This window comes from Arachis hypogaea, chromosome 9 (genome assembly GCF_003086295.3).
Source record: "Arachis hypogaea cultivar Tifrunner chromosome 9, arahy.Tifrunner.gnm2.J5K5, whole genome shotgun sequence".
NCBI classification, from domain to species: Eukaryota; Viridiplantae; Streptophyta; class Magnoliopsida; order Fabales; family Fabaceae; genus Arachis; species Arachis hypogaea.
Genome location: NC_092044.1, coordinates 13022932 through 13048883, shown reverse-complemented (window position 1 = coordinate 13048883; position 25952 = coordinate 13022932). Strand labels below are relative to the sequence as shown.

Genomic DNA, 25952 nt, shown 5'->3' with positions numbered 1-25952 from the left:
GTAAACGTCAACCTAAAATCTTTTAATGGTATTGCGGGAACAATGAAGCCCAATTCGGGTGCATATGGAGCTGAAGAGAGATTAACAGTTAGGTGATTCATTTTTGTTTGATACTCAAACCAGTTTGAAACTTTGCTCCCCATATAAACATAAGAGGCTTTATGATCTTCATTAGAATTGTCTACATTGTCATGTTTTAATAGTTCTGTTACACATAAGACGGTAACATTTTACCACATAAAGTCATTCACTTAAATCGTAAAGTCTGGTGGCGAAGTATCACAACTTCTAAAAGAAAAAAACATATATAAATATAATTGAAAGAAATTATAACCAGAAGTTTTGTGCAAAGCATACAGCAAAAACGTGATGCGCTAAACAACGTCGACGTTTTTTCTGCGCCAGTCAGAGCCTCCCTCGACGGCGTTAAACCCGCCTCTTTGGGCATTTTGCTTAGATACACCAATCGAAGCCCAATACTAAAAAAAAACACAGTTCTCCATATGTCAATGGGTTTTTTCTTGGACGTTTTTTTTTTCTGGCAAAGGTTGTTATCTTGGGAACAAAGAGAATCTTTACAGAAACCAAAAAAAAAAGAGAATCTTTACAAAAAGATTGCTCCATTTTGATTAGCAGAAATCGAATGCGTTTGGATATTGGCAAGTGCATCAAATTACATTAAGTAATATCACGATGAGTAGATATCGTTCTCCTAAAAATTAACAGATTGAGAATAACAACGTCTAATTAGATCAATCAAATCTTGGCACGAGAAAATTGGATCGTGAATTGGAAGCAAGAATAGTGAAAAAAAGCTTTTAACAATTAAGATGATTGTAGAATGTAAATGGAAGATGGATTAGAAAATTCAGAAGAAATCAAGAATGAGAATGTTGAAGGCTTTAGAGATATTTGATTTTTAAAAAGAATAGTGCTCATGTTTTCTTATTTTAACTCGTGCAAAAATCTTTTCATAGCAAATCATTTATAATCAAATTTCAATTCTTTGATAATTTAATTTCTTTTAACTTAATTAATCGCGAATTTTTTGGTCAACTAATTAAAAGAAGAGGTAAAAAACAATTTCAATTTTAAGCCAAACAAATATTCAAAAAATATCCCTAACTGAATTATCTGTCACCTATTCAAATACTAGTTCTAAATAATTAAAGATTATGAGATGAATTTTAAACTAATTATGAAATTAATTTTTTTAAAGTAACAACAGAATTTAAGACAGAATTAGAATATTTTCCAATACTTCTAACCATTAGTGATAAAAAAAAGAAACTCAATCTTAAAACATAGACAAGCATAAATTAAAATAAAGAAAACACTTCTATTATAAATCTATAAATCAAACAGAGCTCTTAACCTTTAACAATAAAAGTTTAGTTACTCGTGATAATGATAGAAACTAAAAAGATGAAAGAGATGCTGATGCTAGAAATATGAGGATCCTTAATCCTGGATCTTCCTCTCTTGTAAACTTTATTCACTTATTTATATCCTTAAATTTACCTAAAATTCAAATTCAAAAACTAAATCTTATACTCTCTTCAAATAGAATAAGATAACTAATAACAATAATTCAAATCCTAACTAAAACTAAAACCAAATCAAAATAATATCAAATCTTATTTTATCATAATCTTTTTTAATCTTGACCAAAATTACATCTCTCCAAAGTGAGGCATGCTATTTATTCCGGACCTCAAATTAAAGTGAATTAGCTGGCATATAACTTTATGGATTTGCCATTTAATTTTGATGTAGTGGCCCTTGATTGGTGTTGCACTTCGGTTTTGGCGTTGCACGCCAAGTCTTTGAGATACTGAGTGTGTGTTTGAATTAGAGTTGGTCAAATTAGAATTTGAATAAAAGTGATTTTGTAAAATTGATTTTGGATAGAAGTGAGTTTGTGCCAACATGATTTAAGTTTGGCAATTTTATACTAAAATTGATTTTGATAAAATGAAATTGTTTGGATAATATTAGTTAAAATCACTTTTAGATAGATTATTAGTTAATTACTAAAAAAATATAATATTAAATTATAATATTATATTTTAACATATTTAATCTTTTTTTTACTTTTTTTAGTATATTTTTTATATAATATTTTTTATAAAATTTTATTTTAGTTTATTATAATTTTTTAATAAAAATTAATATTTATTTATTAAATTAAAAATAACATATAAAATAATATATTTTAGTACTTTTTATGAGTACTCTCAGTAATCTTATTTTGTTTATTGTTTTAGATTCTAATTTTTTATTAATTATGCTTTTATTATTATTTATAATTAATTTTTTATTTAATTTATCATTTTTAATAGGAACAATAATACATATTATAACAAATTAGAATAATAAACAATGAACAAGAATGATAATAATAAATTTTACAATGTCAAACAAAAAAATATTCTGTGATTTTATTAGTACTCTCAGTATATTTTTATTTATTATTAATTATTACTTATGATTCCATTGTTATGTATGATTAGTTTTTTATTTACTTCATCATTTTTAACAAGATCAATAATTTATATTATAATAGAATTAAAATAACAAATTTAATAAAAAAACTAAAATATAATAAAAAAACTAAAATTTTTTTGAAATGATTTAAAACGAATATAAAAATTCTTTTGGAAAAAACTAATAATGATCATCAAAACTGAACTCATGTTGAAGTGAACGCAGAAACAACAATTTTTTGCTTCCAGTAAACACGCTTTTAAGCTTCAAAATCACTTCTGCGTTTAGAGGAAAAAGATTGCCAAACATTAAAAAGCAGCGTTCAAAGAATTTCAACGTATTTTTATCCTCTCAAACGGGTTTGCCAAACACACCCTGAAACTTATTCTTGGAGTTTGGCGTTGGACTTGGTATTGTGGCGTTTAATTTGGTTTTTGGATTTGGTCATGGGCGTTTAACTTGGAGTCTCATACCTTGAATGCCAGTTTTCTTCCTTTTTTAGACAATAAACGCCAAGTTGTGGCGTTGGATGCCACCTTCATTTCTTCTTTTAGGCGTTAAACATCTTGTTGTGGCGTTGAATTCCCACTTATTTGGCCTTCGAAGACGTTAAACGTGTAGTTAGTTTGATTTCATGGCGTTAAACGTCACCTTTGACGTTGCACGCTAGCTTGATTGGCTTCTTGGGGTTGGACGTTAGTTGCTATGCCTTGAATGGTGTTTTTTTGTTTTTTTTTGTTTTTTTCCTTTTTCTTACCTATATTATATTAAAAGTACTTAGAAAATATATTAACAACAAAAAATACCTCAAATCAATCGATTTAGATAAAAGAAATTGTAATTAATTTTAAAAAAATACACAAAAAATGGAAAAAAAACTACTAAAAATGCGAATATATCACATTTTCACTCGTAACAACAGCAAAAACATAAAAACAATTTAGTATCGTTTTTGTAGCTAACACAATAATTTTTTTTATGAGATAGATTAGACAATTTCTAATCTTAAATATTATTTATGCACTACACAACTATACAACATACTAACACACTCTATATGTTGGGTTTTTCTCTCCTTTGTGAGGTCCAAACCCAACATTTTGGGGGTGTATTCTTTCACCCTAGTGTCACAACCCTAATTTAGTTTTTTGAGGTTTTTTGAGAGAGAGAATAGCCACCAAGTGAGAGAGAAGAGGGAAAAACAGAATTCCCGTTTTTGCCCAAAGCAGTAAATTTCAAATGGCAGTTTCTCAGTTGTTCACCGTTGGATCGGCTTGAAATTTAAACTGCGTGTTCTTATCATCTTGTTCTTCATTCTGATTGGTGGAGATGTTGATTGGAGGTTTGCAGTAGGAGAAATTGGTTTCGCAAGAGAGAAATTAGGTTTCCCGTTTTTACACAGAGCAGCAATTTTGGAACGGCAGTTTCTCATTCTTTCACCGTTGGATCGACGTGAAATTTGGACTGTAGATTCTTCACATCTTGTTCTACATTCTGAACGGTGGAGATTTTAATTGGAGGTCTGCAGAGGGAGAAATTGGCTTCGATATCAGCTCTGTTTTTTGGGTATATTTGATCTTCTTGCTTCTTATTTGTGAGCTTTGGTGCTTTGATGTTTTGGCTGGTCATATGCACATTTTTGTGCTTTGTTTGAGACTCTCTTGTACCTCATTTGATTATAGTGGAGCTATTTCATTGGTCTGGACGACCCGTGATTTTTACCTCTCACATTGAGGGGATTTTCCACGTTAAAATCTTGGTGTGTTCTTGTTATTGCTTTACTTGCTATATTTGCTTGTTATAGTTGCTGCCATATTGTATTGTGAGTGCTTCCATATTGTTCTTGTGTTGGACATTGTTGTCGTTTCCGCTGCTAGGCTCTTTCATACTGGCATCAGAGCTTGTTGGTATTTTTCTAGGCTTGTGATTCTGTGAACAATGGAAGCTAATACTAATACTAGTAGGATGATCACTCTTAATGGTCCTAATTATGATTTGTGGAAGTCAAAGATGGAAGATTTGTTTTATGTCAAAAATTTTCATCAACCAGTTTTTGGTACAGAGAAGCCTAATGATAAGTCTGATGATGATTGGACTTTGTTGCATAGACAAGTCTGTGGATATATTAGGCAGTGGGTTGACGATAATGTGTTGAACCATATTATTGGAGAGACACATGCTCGGACCCTTTGGATTAAGCTTGAACAGTTGTATGCTCGAAAAACTGGGAATAACAAGATGTTTTTGATCAAGCAGTTGTTGGCTTTGAAGTATACAGATGGGACATCAATGACAGATCACTTGAATAATTTCCAAGGAATTATGAATCAGTTATCTTCCATGGGCATCAAGTTTGATGAAGAGGTTCAAGGATTGTTACTTCTTGGCTCCTTACCAGACTCGTGGGAAATTCTCAGAATGTCATTGTCCAATTCTGCTCCTGATGGTGTAATCTCTATGGATCTTGCCAAGAGTAGTGTTTTGAATGAAGAGATGAGAAGAAAGTCACAAGGTACATCGACTACACATTCAGATGTTCTTGTTTCTGAGTCTAGGGGGAGAAGCAAAAGTCGAGGTCCTAAAGGTAGAGATCAAAACAGAAGCAAGTCTCGAGGAAAGTATAAGAATATTGAGTGTCATCATTGTGGTCAAAAGGGACATGTGAAGAGATTTTGTTGGCAGCTAAAGAAGAAGAAAGCCAAGGCAAGTAAAGACAAGAGCACAAATAAAGATGATGGTAACAAGGAAGACAAGGTTAATGTAACTCATGATGATTTTCTTGTTGTTGAGGAGTTTGAATCTGTTAACCTTGTTGATAATAGCACTAGTTGGGTGATTGATAGTGGTGCTTCTATTCATGTTACATCTAGGAGGGATTTGTTTACATCTTATACTCCTGGTGATTTTGGTGATGTGAAAATGGCTCATCAAGGTATTGCAAAATGTGCTGGTGTTGGACAGGTTTGTTTAGAAACCTCCAACGGTACCAAGTTGACTTTGAAGCGTGTGAAGCATGTTCCGGATATTCGGTTGAACTTGGAGGGTCTATCTATTTTGTAACCTTTATTAATGATCATTCCAGGAAATTATGGGTTTACACTTTGAAGACCAAAGATCAAGTTTTGAATGTGTTCAAGCAATTTCAAGCTTCTGTTGAAAGAGAAACTGGGAAGAAGTTGAAATGCATTCGTACTGACAATGGTGGTGAGTACTCAGGTCCATTTGATGCTTATTGTAAAGAGCATGGTATAAGACATCAGAAGACTCCTCCAAAGACTCCTCAGTTGAATGGCTTGGCTGAAAGGATGAACAAAACACTGGTTGAAAGAGTTAGGTGCTTGTTGTCACAATCTGGATTGGCAAAATCCTTTTGGGGTGAAGCTTTGAGCACTGTTGTTCATGTCTTGAACCGGACACCATGTGTTCCCTTGCAATTTGAAGTGCCAGAGAAGGTATGGTCAGGTAATGATGTTTCTTATGATCATTTAAGAGTCTTTGGATGTAAAGCTTTTGTTCATATTCCTAAAGATGAGAGATCTAAACTTGATATAAAGACTAGGCAGTGTATTTTTATTGGCTATGGCATGGATGAGTTTGGTTACAGGTTTTATGATCCTGTTAACAAGAAGGTGATTCGAAGTAGAGATGTTGTCTTTGTTGAAGACCAAACATTGAAGGATGTTGATCATGCAGAGAAGCCAATGGTTCAGCCTAGTGATGATTTTTCTGAGCTGGATATTACTCCTCTATGCCATGGTAGAAGATGGTAGAGTTGAAGCTCAAAATAATGAGCATGATACAAGTGCAGGTGAAGATGGAACAGTTGATCCGATACTTGATGAAGTTGGTGATGATGATCAAGATGAAGAACCAGCTTTGGAAATTCCTGCAAATGCACTCAGAAGGTCTACAAGAGAGAGGAAGCCTTCATCAAGGTATTCTCCACATGAGTTTGTTTTGTTGACTGATGGGGGAGAACCTGAATGCTTTGGAGAGGCTGTTGAAGATGAAAGCAAAGCTCAATGGCTTAAAGCTATGCAAGAAGAAATGAAGTCCTTGCTTGAGAATGATACCTATGAGTTGGTGAAGCTACCGAAGGGTATGCGAGTTTTGAAGAACAAATGGGTATTCAGAATCAAGAATGAAGAACACAATTCTATGCCTCGGTATAAGGCTAGATTGGTTGTTAGAGGTTTTAGCCAAAGAAAAGGTGTTGATTATGAGGAGATCTTTTCTCCTGTTGTGAGGATGTCATCCATTCGTGCTGTGCTTGGATTAGCAGCATCTCTTGATTTAGAGATTGAGCAAATGGATGTGAAGACAGCTTTTCTTCATGGTGATTTAGATAAGGAGATCTACATGGAGCAACCGGAGGGCTTTGTTGTTAAAGGAAAGGAAGATTTTGTGTGCAAGCTTAAGAAGAGTCTTTATGGGTTGAAGCAAGCTCCAAGACAGTGGTACAAGAAGTTTGAATCTGTTATGGGGAAGCATGGTTACCGTAAGACAACTTCAGATCATTGTGTATTTGTGCAAAAAATTTTTGATGATGATTTTATCATTCTTTTGCTTTATGTGGATGATATTTTGATTGTGGGCAAGAATGCTTTGAGGATTAATGAGTTGAAGAAACAGTTGAGCATGTTCTTTGCTATGAAGGACTTGGGTCCTGCCAAACGGATTTTGGGCATGACTATTACTCGTTATAGAGATTCCAAGAAGCTTTATTTGTCACAGGAGAAGTACATAAAGAAGGTACTTCAAAGGTTTGGCATGAATGATGCCAAATGTGTTGCTAGTTCTTTTGCTCCTCATTTTAAGTTGAGTACCAAGCAGTGTCCAACCACTGATGAGGAGAAACAAGCAATGGATGAAATTCCTTATGCCTCAGCTGTTGGAAGCTTGATGTATGCTATGGTGTGTACTAGACCAGACATTGCTCATGCAGTTGGTACAGTGAGTCGTTTTCTCTCTAATCCAGGTAAAGAACATTGGAATGCTGTTAAATGGATTATGAGATATCTCAAAGGTACAACTAACTTGAGTTTGAGTTTTGGTGGTGAGAAACCTTTGCTAGTTGGCTTTACTGATGCAGACATGGCAGGAGATATTGATTCTCGAAAGTCTACTTCAGGTTATTTGGTCAAGTTTGCAGGGGGAGCTATTTCATGGCAGTCAAGGTTACAGAAGTGTGTTGCACTTTCTACCACAGAGGCTGAGTTTATTGCAGCAACTGAAGCATGTAAAGAGTTGTTGTGGATGAAGAAGTTTCTTGCAGCACTTGGTTTTAAGCAAGACCGTTATATCTTGTTGTGTGATAGCCAAAGTGCTATTCATCTTGCCAAGAATTCTACTTTTCATCCAAGATCTAAACATATCGATGTTAGGTATCACTGGATACGGGATGTGTTAGATTCTAAGTTGTTGGAACTTGAGAAAGTTCACACTGATGACAATGGTGCTGATATGATGACAAAAGCATTGTCAAGAGAAAAGTTTGAAACATGTTGTTTGATCGCCGGAATGGCGAGGGCCTCCACCTAGTCGAGAAGGGGGAGATTTGTTGGGTTTTTCTCTCCTTTGTGAGGCCCAAGCCCAACATTTTGGGGGTGTATTCTTTCACACTAGTGTCACAACCCTAATTTAGTTTTTTGAGGTTTTTTGAGAGAGAGAGAGAATAGCCACCAAGTGAGAGAGAAGAGGGAAAAACAGAATTCCCATTTTTGCCCAAAGCAGTAAATTTCAAATGGCAGTTTCTCAGTTGTTCACCGTTGGATCGGCTTGAAATTTAAACTGCGTGTTCTTATCATCTTGTTATTCATTCTGATCGGTGGAGATGTTGATTGGAGGTTTGCAGTAGGAGAAATTGGTTTCGCAAGAGAGAAATTAGGTTTCCCGTTTTTACACAGAGCAGCAATTTTGGAACGGCAGTTTCTCATTCTTTCACCGTTGGATCGACGTGAAATTTGGATTGTAGATTCTTCACATCTTGTTCTTCATTCTGAACGGTGGAGATTTTAATTGGAGGTCTTCAGAGGGAGAAATTGTCTTCGACATCAGCTCTGTTTTTTGGGTATATTTGATCTTCTTGCTTCTTATTTGTGAGCTTTGGTGCTTTGATGTTTTGGCTGGTCATATGCACATTTTTGTGCTTTGTTTGAGACTCTCTTGTACCTCATTTGATTATAGTGGAGCTATTTCATTGGTCTGGACGACCCGTGGTTTTTACCTCTCACATTGAGGGGGTTTTCCACATTAAAATCTTGGTGTGTTCTTGTTATTGCTTTACTTGCTATATTTGCTTGTTATAGTTGCTGCCATATTGTGTTGTGAGTGCTTCCATATTGTTCTTGTGTTGGACATTGTTGTCGTTTCCGCTGCTAGGCTCTTTCACTATATAGATTCACTTTTTAAGTTTTTTTTTTCTGTAAAACTTAAACCCAAATTATAATTATTAAAGAGACATATGTTATGCCATTCAACCAACTCTCCAACCACTTCTCTCTTAGATGCTCACTAACAAAGTAAGTAGATGCTCCATTTTGTTGAAATAACTGCTTTAAAAAATAAAAAAAAAGTTGCGCGCCTTTACTAAACATTTAGTCGATGTTGGAACACTGCATAAGTGACACCCTATTAATTATGCTCCACTTTTGCATAAATCTCTAAAATTCTCGTAGTTTTGTTTAAAAATAATAAATATTTAGATATAATAGTGTAAAAATTTAAAAATTAAATAAATATATAAAGTAATTATTAAAAATATTAAGTAAAATAATATCTAAAAAATATATCAAAAGAATTATCAAAAAATTTGAAGTTGGATGTGATGTATAATGCTTATAGATAGACTATCATAAAATTTATTATAATTAAATAACTAAACAACATATTAAATTATTAAAATATATTTATACTCTTTTTTAACCTATCAATAATAAATTCTATCAAATTTTTTCAACTCTTCATCTAAATTATTCCTTCATCCAAACTACCTTTTCTATTTGCTACAATATTTAAATTTATAATACACTGATCCAACTTCAATCTTATTTCATAAAACTTAACTATCACACCCCTCCTCGGCCTGCTCCAAGCGCGTGCACATGTTGTTGAAATAAGCACTGGGTACCATAAATTTCCCAAATTCAAGAGAACAATTCTGATATGAAAGTTCACAATTATATGAATCCGTTTCTCTTGTTATTGAAGTTGTGTCAAGCCATTTTATTTGTTGAACGAAACTCTGATATTCTGCCACATTGACAAGGCTGACCCCCAATCCTTTCAATAGCAACGGCGTGTACTCTGATGCCACACTAACCGTAATTTCAAACTGTGGCTGAGATTTGGCTTTACTACTTAGGTAGTTAGAGCATGCCACGTCATACATCAGATACACGTGGTCCGATGCAATTTCTTGAGCTGGCCTAGACAAGCGCAACTTGATACTCTTCCCTTCATCCTCATCATCACCAACACTGAGGCTAAAGTTTAAAAACAAACCTTCAGATGCAACTTTCGGAACAATGAAAACAAAAATGAAGCGTAACTGACTGGAAGGCAGACCAAATGGGACATCAATGGTTATGTGATTGCCAATTGTTCTGTGCAACAACCACTTCGGAATTCTGCTTCCCGGATACACATAGCTGGCTGTGGCTCCATCAGCATCATAATCTGCATCATAATCTTGGTAACTGTCACTTTCAAATCTGGACAAATGTTTCATGATGTTGAGTTGCGCATTCAAGCCAATAGCCTCAAGAGAGTGTTGATCCAATGCCACACAATTCCAGAATGCAACCTTTTTCCTTTCTTCCTTCATTTGTTCAGCTACAGTCACAGGAAACAACACGGTCTTCAGTGATATGCAACCTTCAACATTTAGGTCTTCGATGTTAGGGGGAAGCTCCGGTAGAGTTTGAAGCTCCCTGCAATCCCTTAAATTTAAGCTTCTCAGCCTCAAGAGGTGCTTAATGGTTTCAGGCAAGTACTCAATAGTACTGTTTGCAAGATTTAGCTTTTCAAGTTTGCTTTGAATTCCAATAGATGCAGGCAGTTGTTTGATCCCTGTGTGCTCTAAATACAGGTATACCATATTCATTGAAATAACAGAAAATTCCTTCAGTGCTGTGCAGCCTGAGAGAAAGAGATAGCGAAGGGACCTTAAATGAGTATCACTTATAAGGCTTGTAAGGGAAACGCAGTTTACAAGGTACAAAGTCGTGAGCTTCTCTAAAGAGAAAACAGATGGATGTACGTGAATCAACTTTAAACTCGAACTGAGACCAAGCACTTCAAGATTTATTGCATTTGAAAAGTCTGGTGACTCTGTTAATTGGGTGGAACATTCAAGTACAACCACCTTTAAACTTTGAAGATTCTGTAACACACGAAACAGATGAAGGATTCATCAGTAATCATTACATACATATAGCTAATTCATTTTGGAGTTAATTATTTTTGAGTGGTTGTAGTTTCACTCTGTTTTTTTTGTTAGTTACTCGTATTTTAAAGATGGAAAAGTCTAGGGACCAGCAGTTTTATTGAATTTTGGCCGGCATGTAATTAGCAGAGAAATGTGAGCCATTGGATGAAATTTCACACCAATCTCACACCATCAAATTATCATTGATGGCTAGTTAATGGCTAACAATCACAAAAATTGCTGGCCCTTAGCATTGCTCTTCTAAAGATGGAAAAGTCTAGGGGACCAGCAATTTTATTGAATTTTGGCCAGCAGAGAAAGGTGAGCCATTAGATAAAATTTCACACCAATCTCACACTATCAAATCATCATTGATGACTAATTAATGGCTAACAATCACAAAAATTGTTAGTCCCTTAACATTGCTCTTTAAAGATTTCTAATCCAGTTCCTTCATTGTGAAAAAATTTTCAATTAAATCTCTAATTTAAACTAAAGTTAAAATATTTACGGTAATGTTTAAAAAAAAGATTCTGAAAACTAATAAATAAAAAAATTCTGAAAACTAATAAATATTAAATAAGATAAATTTAAATTATTTTAATTTTTTTTAATATTATTGAAATATTCAACCATGGATGAAATATTTTATGAATATCCACTACCCCGACTGTATAATATATTGCTAATTTTTTTTATTTTAATATATTGCTAATATGTTAGTGGAAATTCACATGTTTTCACTCACATGTCACCTCTTACTCTTGCACAATGCAAAAAAAAAAGTAGTGTATATATTTTATTTTTACGAAAAATATTTAGTTTTAAACATTTAGCAAAGTTCTAATTTTATTTTTAATATTTAAAATATTTATTTTTATTTTAAAAGTTTTATATTATCATACTTTTTAATTTTTTTAACTATCACAATTATAATTATAATAGTCAAAATAGTATCGGTAGTGATATGAAAATAAACTTGATAAAGGAATAAGTGATTAAAAAAATAAACAACAATAATAGAAAAATGATATTTTTTCTTTTAATTAGAGAAAAAAAGTATAATATTTAAACATCTGATATAAAATTAAGATTTACTCTAAACATGAATGAATAAAACATAATTTCCTTTATTTTTTATGTAATATTTCAAATTAATTCTTAAAAAGTATTTTGTAAAATATTTTAGACTCCAACGAATTTAATTACAAAGTTAATCTTCAAATTTATTTTGTAGATAAATCAATTTTCATACTAAATTACTCGTCTACATATAAGAACTGATTTGAAACTCTAAAAATTTTTTGAGAGACTTTTATGTCTTTAATTCTTTATCAAATAACGATGAAGACTAATTTATTTAACAAAAAGAAGTAGAGAGTTAATTTAATAGTAAAATTTTTTTTAAAACTAAAATGTTCAACTATTTTTTTTAAAATTGATTTGAGTTTTACTCTTGTTTTATTCTTTTTCTTTCTCGTGATAATAGAATCATAAAATACAATATTTTATACATAGCAAAACTGTGACTTGATTCACTCATTCAGCATACATTCAAGTTAGTTAGAAATTTATTGATTTAATTGGTTAGCATGTAGTACATGTATTAGTTGGTAACTAAAGTAATTAGTTAGTTAGCTCTTAGACATTTTTGACAAATTGATTAAGTTAGTTGAGAGAATTGTTAATTGGCTGGACATGTATATATTCACACAATGTAACTAACTACAGTGATTCTTTTTTTCCTGCATAATTCATTTTTCCGAATTTCACATTCAAGAACCCTCTTTTCATTCTCAGTTCTTCGCTCCTCCTCTCTCTTTCTTTCTGATTCTTCAACTTCTCATCTCCATTCATGCCTTCTCTCTAGAGCTCACTCAATAGAGATTGATCAGAGCTCATCACTTCTGCACACGTTTTCACATGGTACGGTGAAGGTGGATGAGGTGATAGTTTTCGATCAACGAGTTTAGGGGAGAAAATTCTGAATTCGCCTCTGCGAGTTTATCATCAATCTCTGAATCAATTCTCCAACATTTTTTGTCTTCAATCTCCCGACGTTCTTGATCTCGATCGAAAGATGAAAATCCCGGTGAATAATGACTAACGCCGGCCGAGATCCAACTGATAGATCCTCAAATCCGCTGCTGTCTGGAATAACGTTGCTTCGAATTTATGGAAGGATCTTAAGCATAGATATTACCAGGGAGATAGATTTAGAGTGGCTGAGTTAGAAGAAGAAATGTATCAAATGAAACAAAAGGAACTTACTGTAACAACATATTTCACCAAGTTGAAATCAATATGGGAGTAACTTAGTGGCTTCAGGCGAGTTCCTGATTGTGTCATATGCTCCGAGACGTGCGAATGTGACTTGACCAAAATGAGAAAATATAGAGATGAGAGTTACACTGTGCGACTCTTACAAAGAACTGAGATGAAGAAAGAGAGAATGGAAAGAATGTTCTTGAATGTGAAATTGGAGAAAATGAATTAAGCAGAGGAAAAAGAATCACTGTAGTTAGTTACATTGTGTGAATATATACATGTCCAACCAATTAACAATTTCCTCAACTAACTTAATTAACTTGTCAAAAATGTCTAAAAACTAACTAACTAATTACTCTAATTACCAACTAATGCATGCACATATTAACTAATTAAATCAGTAAGTTTCTAACTAACTTGAATGTATGCTGAATGAGTCAATCAAGTCACAAAAACTAGTATATATATGTAAATTTAAAATATTAACAGTTTTATTAATGAATGAAATTAATGTTTTGATATTTTTATTATTTAAAATTAAAAAATTAATTTCGTTCATTCATAAATCAAGATAGATTTACCATAATTATAAATTTTTAATCATAGAAATATAAGTTTAATTTATTCTTAATTTTTATACTTGATAATTCATTGTATAAATATAAAGTAAGAATGATTAAATACAGAATATATACTGTAGAAGTTTGAAATTCAAAAAAGTTCATAGTATAAATTTGGATGAAAATATAAGGACATTCATGTTAATTAAACCTTATTTGGCTATGTTTCTATCCATGGATTTGAAATTATAAAAGACAAGCATGTTTGCTTGTTACCTGCTCTTGATGCCAAAGTTCTTTCACTCGGTTAACGGGCAAGGAGAGTATTTGAAGATTTTCAGCAGAAAACTGAGTTGGCAAGGCTTCCATAGGGTAGTGCAACCAAACAAGAAGCCTTAGTTCATTAGGCAAAGACTCGAGCCCTTCAGGAAAATACAAACTCATTTGATCTTGTGGGAAATAAGAAGGACACGTGTAAGGAGCTAAAATGTCCAAAAACTGTAGGTTGCTCATCTTTGCAAATACTCGAGGGCTTAGCTGCAGCTTCTTATTAAGCAATGGCAACTTGGCGGAGATGCTTCTAATGGCTTCACTCCCCTACAAATATTGCAAACATTTTATACCATATATCATTCAAAAAATAAATTCCTCTATAAAATTAACTTTACCATATATTCGGCTTTTAAAAAGGTAACAATTTTTTCGAAACAAACTTTGTATTGGAAAAAAAAAAGTTTGTGTTTTGGTAAAATATACATATATACACATTTTCATTTAAAAAAAATTGGAAGTAAACTTTTTTCGGTTAATAAGTAGGTAGACGCATTTTGCATATTAGTTGATGAATCACAAGAGTTTAGCATAAGAATATGCTAATGTTTAAGTATGAGAAATTATAAAGTTGAAGAACTTTTTGGTGGATTTTATCAACTTTTTTTACATTTATTCACTAAAATAGCATGATTTTGTAAATTTCTCTTTAAGTGTACTTAATGATTGAAAACATGTTTTCTAAGCTATTAAATTGCTAAATTTAATTTACTTTTCTCGCATTTGATGCGTTATATATTTGTTTGAGTAATTTAAAGTTTTGAAAGTAAGAATGACTTGAAAGAAATAGAAAAAAAAAAGCATACAAAGTAGAGAATTCATAAAGAAATGAAAATTTGTTGAATTTATAGCGACGCGTACGCATACGCGTGACCCACGCGTAGGCATACGCGTGACCCATGCATAGGCATACGCACGCGTACGCATGACAAGCATTACGGAAACCACATTAGCTTTTTTTTAGATCTGACCGAGATAATTAGACAGAAGGATTGATCTGTCTAACTTTTAATAACGTCAGGAACTTAAAAATATTTTTCAATAAACAAGACAAAAATATTTACAGAAAAAAAAAAATCAGAAACTTATTTATCTTTTACTCTAAACTTTAATTTTATCGTATTCAATTCTTCCTTTATTGTATGCCTTTCAACGATCAGGTGGTCAATTTTTTTTTCAATTTTCCTAATGTTACCCTTATATAATATGCCCACTCCCGAGAAATTGACCTCTTAAATAAAGTATAAAGAATTGAAGATGACCCCGGAAAAGCCAAATTGATTTAGATAACATAAGATATGATGTAAATTTTCTTCGGATTTAACTTTCTCCTCAATTAGCTTTATGAGGACATTAAAGGTGAAATTAAAATTTATTTTAAACATTGAGAATAAAAGTTAAGCATATAAATAATTTTAAAAAGTTAAAAAATATTAGAAATAAAAAATATTTAAACATATTAATTATACACTAAAATTAACTATAAAATTAACCACTAGTATAATATATATATATATATATATATATATTAAAAATAAATTAAATTATATATGTATTTATTTACAGATATATAGTGGCTAATTTTAATAGTTAAATTTTAAGAGTTATATTACGTGTACACCAAAATTAGTCACTAAAGTCAACTATTAGTATAAAATACATGTTATAATATAAATACATATTGAAAATAAATTAAATCACATATATATTTATACACAAATATTAATGACTGATTTTAGTAATTGATTTTGGTGTCCAAATAATATTTTTGTAATTTTAATGTCTAAATGGTATTTTTTAAAAACATTAACTTAAGAATCCGACCCAAATTATGACATATACCTTATCAGCTTTTAGCACTTGATAAATGTCATTAGAATCCCATAATCGGCTTCGTTTTCCAGGGTCTTCAATAGATTCTTGACGAACAATCTCGTATGCTGTTCCTTGAATAATGTCATGCATCGATACAACAGTTCCTTTAGAAAAAGTTATAAGGCCTTTGTCTTTCAACCTTTCTAACCCAAAAGCCACAGAATTGATCTCATCCTTCAAAAGTTGTTTTATATAATCCTCTGTCACATGTAACCATTTAAAAGAACAAGCAATATCCAAGAATATCTTTTTCTCATCGCGATCAAGATCATCATAACTGAGTTTCATCACGTTATGGACCTCTTTGTCTGGCATATTTTTAAGCTTATCTAACAGGCTTTCCCATATTTCTTTCCCTTTTCCATGGACATGGTGTCCCAGAACTTCAAGAACTAATGGAACACCTTTGGCATACTCGATCACCTTTTTTGATTGCTCATGAAATTCCATCTCAAGATCAGGATGTTCATGTTTGAAGGCAATCGAATTGAAAAGTTGAAGCGCCTCATCAACTTTTAATGGCTTAACTTGGTAGATAAAATCAACTTCTGTATGGAGCACTTGCTTATCTCTGGATGTTACAATGATTCTACTACCTGATCCAAATTGTTCCCTTGCTCCAAATAGTATTTTCAGTTGCCGAAAATTATCGACATCATCTAGAACAATTATAACCTTCATTCGACCAAGTCTTTTCTCAAGAAAAGGGGGCAATCCATTTGAGCTATCAATTTTTAAGCCTGGTTCACCTATGAGTTCAGAATAAAGTTTGCTCTTCAAAGAAAATATTCCTTCCCTGGCTGAACTTTCCCTTACATTTCTCAGAAAACAAGAACCTTCGTACTGTGATTGTACGCTGTTAAACACTTCCAATGCAAGAGTTGTCTTACCCAAGCCCCCCATTCCCCAAATTCCCAAAGCACGCACGTCTCCTAACTCCGGATTCAATTCTGACTCTAAGAGTGCAATTGATTTGCCAATTCCAATAAGCCCTCTTGAGATATATTTCTGCTCATGATTCAATCTCTCTATCAGATGTTTGATGATTGCTTCAAGGAGCCCATAGTCATTCCTAAAAAACAAGGAAGATGTAAGAAATTTCAATGATAATATTTTCAGTGTTTCTTGCCTTAGTAATTTTGGATTTAAAGCGATTATGTATGTCATAAAGTATATATTCTTTTTCTTTTATTAATTTATTAATTATATGTTATATCAGATGAAAAACTTAAATGTAAGAGTGAAGTCCTTAAAATTGCAAAGGATCAGACCAACAAAATAGGGATTGATAGTTTTAATTTTACATATGGGAAAATGAAATTCATGAAAATTCAAAGGATCCGCTTAATTGATGGATAAATTTTGAAAATTTTTTGACTATTTACTCAATAGTAATTATTTAATTATTGTGTATATTTAGGACTATATTATATATGAATTTAAATAAATAGTATGATAGAATTTTTATAAGTAATGTTATATATACAAGTGTTTTTATAATTAAGTTTAAATAAGTTAGTATAAGATAAATAAAAAAATATATGCATACACCCAAAAAAATACGGCACACAAATTTCATCCAAAAAAATTACAGCACACAAAATTTTGTTGGGGAATATAAAAATTTATTAATATAGTACATAAATATTTAAAGGATAACACAAAAAAAATTGCACATAACAAAACTATTGATATAATATACAAATTTTTGCATAAATCACAAATTTTTGCTGTAAATATATTTTATTAATTGGGTGAGTTAATATTCTTGGTATGTAATTCTTAAAAGATTTATGTGCTGCACATCAAAATTTTTATGTTATGCACCAAAATTTTTGTGTTATATATCAACATTTATATGTGCATATTTCATTGGTACAGTATATAAATATAGCATATAAATTTTATATATAACACACAAATTTTTGTAACAAATGTATTTTGTTAGTTGAATGAGTCAATGGTCTATGTATGTAATTCTCTAAAAATTTTTGTGTTATGTATTAAGATTTTTGTGATGTATACCAAAATGTATGTGTTGTATATATCTCATTGATACAATATATAAATTTTTGCATATAACACAGATTTTTGCACATAGCACACAATTTATGTGTTATAATTTTTTAAATATTTATAAGAGAAGAAGAAGATGATAATGATAAAGACAATGATGATAATAAAAGAGGATAAAGAGAAAAAAAAATAAATTAAATAACAACAACACTAAAAAGAAGAAAAAGAAAGCAGTGATGACAGTAAGATGATAACAATAATATTGAAAAAAGAAGTATGCAAAAAAGAAGAAGGAAGTGGCAATGATAACAAAAGAAGAGGCAGAAGAAGTACTCACATGTGTACGAAAAAGAAGAAGTACCCAAAAAGTTGGTTAAAAACTTGGTTTAAAAAATGGTTAGATGCCTAATATTTTTTAATTTTTAATCTATTACGTCTAAGAGTAGAAGTTAACTAGTGTATTTATTGCTTTATTATTATTTAAAATGTGAGTCTTACCTTTATTAATCTCTCTTTCATACTATTAAAAGAAAAATCTGTAAACTTACATCTTTACCGTATAATTTACCTTATTAAATAATATTTCAATTTGTGATAGTTTAGTGTTTGACCTATTAAGTTGGGGATACTTAAAAAAAATTAATGTATTTATTAAAAAATATTTTTTTTACTAATAATAATTCTAACTAATAATCTATGAACACCTGTTATAAAAAATCTAAAATAAATCACAAAGAGTGTGTTTCGTATTGGGAAAAAATAAAAATAAAAATGATTTAATTTATAAATTAATTATTTTTATTTTGAATGAAAAATAAATGTATTTGAAATCTTTCCTGGAAGAAAAATAAAAAATGACATACATATATTTTGTTGAATGTAATCCAGATAAATTAGCAGCTCTTTGCAAAGCAGTTCTCCAACGTTGAACCTTGACCAAGTCATATTTCTTCTCATGTTTAACAAATGCGTCTCCATAGGATCCTCTTTGATGACGCACATCTGAAGGATCTACGTCAAGAAAAACTGGTAGCACAAACTGGCCTTTTTTTTCTCTGCACTCAACTATTTTTGCAAGTTCCTCCAAACACCAGCGTGAAGAAGAATAGTTTGGTGAAAATATAACTAGTGAAATTAATGATGCCTCGATTGCTCTAATGAGTGATTTTGGTATTTCATCTCCTACCTCAATTTTATCATCTACAAAGCCATTAATTTTCTTTCTAGAAAGTGCGCCAACCAAATGACTAAGAAAACCTCGGCGGATGTCCGGGCCTCTGAAGCTAACAAAGACATCATACTTTATCTTAAGGGTATTTTCGGAAGAAGAAGTCACACCCTTCGGTTTCAGAATAAGTAAGAGACAAACAAATATAACATATGCCATCTGAGATACTCGGGAAAAAGATGCATGTGCCATCATAGGATTCAACTCTGAAGTATATGTATCAAAATAAGTGAGCCACAGTAAAAATAGAAAAAAAGAAGAGAAGAAAGATCAATTTTATGGTGAATAAACAAGTAAAACGATACTAAAAATTATTGACGCTTACAGAATAGATCTCAATAAACAGAAGTCTCCTCTATTGCTCAAAGAGAACACCAATTCTACTGTTGCTGACATTTAATTTTGATATCAAATTTAACATTTGTAATTTTATATTTTTAAATTAAATATCAATTATTTAATATTTTTTAACAATTAAGTATTAATTTTTAGGCATCATAAAAAATCACCAAATAATAATATCTGACAAAATGAATCATTTATGAGTAAATTCAAAACACCTATAACAACAACAACAACAACAACAAAGCCTTGTCCCACTAAGTGGGGTCAGCTACATGAATCAAACGACGCCATTGTGCTCTGTCATGTATCATGTCTACAGAGAGACCGTTTACATGTAGATCTCGTTTGACCACCTCATGGATGGTCTTCTTAGGTCTTCCTCTGCCTTTCGCCCTTTGTCCATCTTCCATCTCATCCACCCTCCTGACTGGATGTTCTATCGGTCTTCTTCTCACATGTCCAAACCACCTGAGACGCGATTCAACCATCTTTTCCACAATGGGTGCTACTCCAACTCTCTCCCTTATATCTTCATTCCTTATTTTATCCAATCGCGTGTGACCACTCATCCATCTCAACATCTTCATCTCTGCCACACTCAGCTTATGTTCGTGCTCTCCTTTAGCCGCCCAACACTCCGTACCATACAGCATAGCCGGTCTTATAGCGGTGCGATAGAATTTACCTTTAAGTTTTAAAGGCACTTTTTTGTCGCATATAAAACCAGATGCACTCCGCCATTTTGACCAACCTGCTTGGATCCTATGATTTACATCATGTTCAATCTCTCCATTATCCTGTATGATGCACCCAAGATACTTAAAACTTTTAACTTTTCGTAAGGTGTTCTCTCCAATTTTCACCTCTATATTGGAGTTTTCCCTTCTCAGACTGAACTTACATTCCATATATTCCGTCTTGCTACGGCTTATGCACAGACCATACGCTTCTAGAGCTTCTCTCCATAACTCCAACTTCTTATTTAGGTCTTCCCTTGACTCTCCCATAAGGACGATATCATCGGCAAAAAGCATGCACCATGGCACAGGCTCTTGGATGTGCTCTGTGAGTACTTCCAAGACTAATGTGAAAAGGTATGGACTTAAGGATGATCCCTGGTGTAATCCTATACCAATAGGGAATTCCTCTGTCACACCACCTTGAGTCTTCACACTAGTTGTGGCCCCATCATACATGTCTTTAATTGCCCGAATATATGCGATCCTTACTCTCCTCTTTTCTAAAACCTTCCATAAGACCTCCCTTGGTACCCTATCATACGCTTTTTCCAAATCAATAAACACCATGTGTAGATCCCTTTTATTACTACGATACCTCTCCATCATCCTTCTTAATAGGTATATCGCTTCAGTGGTAGATCTGCCTGGCATAAATCCAAATTGGTTCTCTGTTACTTGTGTCTCTTTTCTCAACCTCCGTTCTATCACCCTTTCCCATAACTTCATAGTATGACTCATAAGCTTAATCCCTCTATAATTTCCGCAACTTTGTATATCCCCCTTATTCTTGTAGATAGGTACCAAGGTGCTCTTTCTCCACTCATCAGGCATCTTCTTTGACCTTAAAATCTCATTAAAAAGCTTGGTTAACCAGTTGATGCCTTTTCCTCCAAGACCCTTCCAAACCTCAATCGGGATATTATCAGGTCCTACTGCCCTGCCATTTTTCATCTGCTTTAGAGCCTCTTTTACCTCGAAGTCTCGAATCCTTCGATAGTAGTCAAAGTTTTGATCTTCTTCCCTTGTGCATAATCGACCAAGGCTCGGAAGAGTCTTCTGTCCCTCATTAAATAACTCGTAGAAGTAGCTCTTCCACCTTTCATTAATCTTCTCCTCTTGAGCCAACACCTCTCCATCCTTATCCTTTATGCACTTAACCTGATCCAAATCTCTCGTTCTTCTTTCCCGGCTCTTTGCAATTCTATATATACCTTTTTCTCCTTCTTTCGTGTCCAAAGACTGGTAGAGACCCTCATATGCTCTTGTTCTTGCTTCACTTACAGCCACTTTTGTCTCTTTCTTAGCCGCCTTATATTTTTCCCAGTTATCTGCATTGCGGCATAAAGACCACTCTTTAAAGCATTCTCTTTTTATCTTTATCTTTTCTTGTATACTCGCATTCCACCACCAGGACTCCTTGTCTCTTGGTCCTATTCCTTTAGATTCACCAAAACTTTCTTTTGCTGTTCTTCTAATAACTTCTGCCATCTCCCTCCACATCTCTTCCGCGCTTCCATTCCCATCCCACCTTGCCTCTTCTCCTACCCGTCTTAGGAAGCTTCTTTGTTCCTCACCTTTCATCCGCCACCACCTCGTCCTTGGGTTCTTCGTATGATGTCTTTTCCTCAACTTTTGCTCAACGCGAAAATCCATGACGAGCACCCTATGTTGTGTTGTCAAACTCTCTCCCGGGATAATTTTACAGTTAATGCAAAATTTCCGGTCGACTCTCCTCAACAAGAAGAAGTCGATTTGAGAGCTTGTCATGCCACTCTTATAGGTTATAAGATGTTCGTCTCTCTTTTTAAAACATGTATTTGCAATGAGAAGATCAAAAGTTGAGGAAAAGTCCAAAATAGTTTTACCCTCGGCATTGATCACCCCGAAACCATGGCCTCCGTGAATACTCCCATATCCAGTCACTTCTCTCCCAACATGGCCATTTAAATCTCCTCCTAAGAAAATCTTATCTCCCAAAGATATGCCTTGAACTAAACTCTCTAGATCCTCCCAAAACCTTATCTTGTGTTGTTCGTCCGAACCCACTTGCGGTGCATAGGCACTAATCACATGAAAAGCACCTCCCTCCACCACAAGTTTGATAGAGATGATCCGATCTCCCACCCTCTTGACATCAACTACGTCCTTCTTCCACTGCTTATCCACAATTATTCCAACTCCATTCCTATTCTTCACCTTTCCTGTATACCAAAGTTTGAAACCAGAAGAATCCAACTCCCTAGCCTTTGCACCAACCCATTTCGTTTCTTGTAGGCACATAATGTTAATCTTCCTCCTTGTCATGGTATCCACCACCTCCATGGACTTTCCTATTAGAGTGCCTATGTTCCATGTCCCAAATCTCAACCTTTTGTCGCTTCGACCTTTACCTTTTCCTTTGTGAACTAGCTTATTTACCCTCGTCCGTTCACGAAAACGCGAGAACCCTTGCTCATTTAACACTACATCCGGGCACCGATGCAGCGGCTCTTGCTTTGACACCGTACTCGAGCCATACGGCACGTTACTTCCGGGTAACGACCTAGCTTTAGCGCAATAATGTCTTTGATTCATGTCATGGGGGGTTCGGCTATATTTTTACGTTGGTTGCCGAAGACCTAACACAACCCTCCTCCTTTATCCGGGTTTGGGACCGGCTATGTACCGCAAGTGTAACATAGGCGGAGTTTCAAAACACCTATAAAAGAATGCAATATCCTACTTTGACTATTTTATGACTGTCCATCTTTTTTTCAAGATCAATTCTTTTGAATTTTAACGGATTTAATTTTGATGTATTGTCAATGTAAAATAATAACTAATAAAATAATTTTATACGTACATTCAATTACATAATATTATATATTAAAAATAATTATTTTTTATATTGATCACGTAAATAATCATCTAAAAAAAATGGATGTAATTGCACGTTACACTGCATTAAAATCACCGAAAAAATTTTAAAAACTATTTTTAATAATTTTAATTTCTTAAATAACATAGTTTATGTATCCTACAAATCCAAATTAACGGCAAATTAAAATACTGCTTTTGGTTTGAAATAATTGTGTAATAAAGAAATCGCTACACTAAAAAAACATTGAAATATAGAGGAAAGTCGATCCTCCATTAGCAAGATACCAAATTCCATCGATACTTAGGGACTGATGATGATTAAACTTTTGCTCATATAACCATCGTTTTCCTTCACTCTTTAATTTTATTTTTTATGTAGTTAACTTTTAAGTTTTAACCCAAAGATGAATAATGATGAAACTGAAAGACTTTGGAACAATATTATTACTACTTACCCGGAATCGTCTTTTACCCTTTTGATGATGGGTTTGTAGTGGACGACAGAAGCTTGATTGAACTCTGCAAATAGTATTGCAAGAAATAAGTCAACCGAATTGAAGTTATTCTATATATTCGCACATGGGGAAGACGCCAAACTACACTTCTTCAGTTCTTCCTCTTCTTTTCTTATATTTTTATTTTTTCATTTATGCTAACAACTACGCTTCTTTTTTTAATATAGGCCTCTCATCCAAAACATAGGAGAAGAGTCTGTTCCTTTGAGAAGAAAGTGCAAGGAAAGAGTGGGAATAGAAGGAACTTGAGAGGAAAATGGCTATTTTTCTATTATTTGGTTGAGTTGAAAGGTTGTAAAAGAATAAATAAATGGTGGAAAAAGATGGATCAGACTCGCTCAATTTTTTCTCCTTCAATATTGGACAAAAAAGTGAAAAACTGAAGGGAAAAACTACCATTTCACCATGTTCTAATATTGTCACTGCTTTTTTCAACACATTTATTTTAAATCCTTTATCTTTATGCTCGTTTGATATGAAAAAGAAATTCTCATTCTCTAATTTTTTTTTATTTAATTTCTTCTGGGTTATCTTTAATCTATTTTGGCATTTTTTAACTTAAATAATATCTAAAATAAGATTATATTAATTTTAACTTTTTTAAATAATTGTTATTGATTTGTTATTTGAGTCAAAAATTTAAAATAATTTGTATACTTAATAGCAACATTTGATGCACATGTTCTAGAGAAAAACAAGAAAAACAAGAAAAAATTGAATTATTTATCAGAACCAATAAACTAATAACACATGTTCATTTGATGCACTAGTTATAGAGAAAAACAAGAAAAAATTGAATCAGAGAAACTCGATCTACTAAATAAATGAACTCATGCACTAAACCCTAAACCGAACTAGTAGAAATGCGAGAAATGGGAAGGAGAAAACTGAATATAATAACAAGTAGTTTTATCAGTACCTTGAAGAATCTTTGTTATTCTTTTTCAGTGTTTTTTGTTGATGATCTCAAATGCACAACCAAATTTTGCAGTAGTAGTTTCTGCAGAAAATTTGAAAGATTTTTTAGAGAAATTTCAAATTCTTTTGTTGCAGTTTTGAGTAGGAAATATGAACGATTTTTCATATTAGAGCACGAAGAAACAAGTAACGTTTTTGGGAGTTTCTGACACGTGTACATGCTTTCTTTAATGAAAATGATTTTTGTTAGTATTGAATCTACTTAGTTGAACTTAGATACAATAAGACTTGGATGTGTAACTAATCTATATTTAATTTAAATGGATAAATTGAAAAACCATTAATTGAAAACATTAATGGTAATAACTTTTTTAGAATCTTTCTTCTACTAGTCTACAATTTTTTTTAAAGCAAGTCTCTTTCTTACTTAAAAAAATATCACTTATTTCTTATTTAATAACTTTATAAGATCTTAGAAGTTTATCAAAATTTTTATTAGATTTTTATATTTTTAAATAAATAATTTAATTATTTTATTTATTAAAATAAAAAATTTATAAAATATTTTGAATTTGTGTTTTCTTACATATCCCATTTATACTGTAAATAATTTAAAATTGAATATATTTCATTTATGATGACACATTTTTAAAAATAAATATCACAGATACAAATGAGATATGTAAAAAATAGTTGATTACACGTATCTCGTTTACATTCTAAATAAGATATATATATATATATATATATATATATATATAATTATATTGTTCACACTATAAATGATATATAGTACAAATGGTAGAACAAACTAGGGAAGATTTGTGAATAAAAACGATTTGGTATCATTCAAGGACTATTTAACTTTTAGTAAGTGCCTATAGCTAAGGCTAGCTGCACTAAATAATTATTAATTCCCAATAATGTTCTATATAATTGTTCATATTCTGACCTAATCACTACAAGAAAAACACTCATTCAAGTACACTTGAAAAGTGTAGCCAAAAATAAAAAAAAGATGCCTTAGAAAAAGGCTACGTTTTTTAGGCTTTGGAGACACTTTTGTAGGCGATGCCTATACTAGTGTTGTCTATTCTCAAAAGCCACGCTTTTCTGTATCAAAGGCTACGCTTTTGGTCTTTGAGAATAGAGTACGTTTTTTAAGTGATGCTGTTTAAGGCCAAAGGCTACGCTTTTCAACACTAATAATTCCCATAATTCTAAAGAATAGGCTACACTTTTCAGGACTACTGCATCACTTTATAAATGTAACAAATAGTATGCCTATAGCTACTCTATATAAGTGTAGCCTTTTGTCCCTCATTTTTTTTAAAAAATTTCTGTTTATATATATATATATATATATATATATATATATATATA

The 25952-nt window shown here is 32.4% G+C and overlaps 1 protein-coding gene across 3 annotated transcripts; it reads right to left on the bottom strand.

Moving 5' to 3' along the window:
- Positions 1 to 9379: 9379 nt before the first annotated feature.
- Positions 9380 to 24063, bottom strand: LOC112710436 (TMV resistance protein N). 3 transcript variants are annotated; one of them, XM_072203867.1, is made up of 5 exons: positions 23592 to 23924; positions 18828 to 19398; positions 15916 to 17020; positions 14020 to 14340; positions 9380 to 10870 (listed from the first exon to the last, which is right to left on the bottom strand). In XM_072203867.1, the coding sequence occupies exons 2-5, from the start codon at positions 19385 to 19387 to the stop codon at positions 9548 to 9550; spliced, it is 3309 nt and encodes a 1102-aa protein (XP_072059968.1). In that variant the 5' UTR covers positions 19388 to 19398; positions 23592 to 23924; the 3' UTR covers positions 9380 to 9547. The 3 variants fall into 3 exon arrangements, with proteins under 3 accessions (XP_072059968.1, XP_072059969.1, XP_025618431.1); XM_072203868.1 differs by lacking the exon at positions 18828 to 19398 and having other exon boundaries at positions 23592 to 24063; XM_025762646.3 differs by lacking the exon at positions 23592 to 23924 and having other exon boundaries at positions 18828 to 19586.
- Positions 24064 to 25952: the final 1889 nt, after the last annotated feature.

What these genes read in the sequence shown, in the direction of transcription:
- LOC112710436 (XM_072203867.1), bottom strand. Translation starts at nt 19,387, where the DNA reads ATGATGGCACATGCATCTTTTTCCCGAGTATCTCAGATGGCATATGTT. An exon ending in TTACATTCAACAAAATATAT is followed by an intron (nt 17,021 to 18,827) that starts GTATGTCATTTT and finishes CTTGTTTTTTAG; the next exon opens with GAATGACTATGGGCTCCTTG. An exon ending in AAGTGCTAAAAGCTGATAAG is followed by an intron (nt 14,341 to 15,915) that starts GTATATGTCATA and finishes CAATATTTGTAG; the next exon opens with GGGAGTGAAGCCATTAGAAG.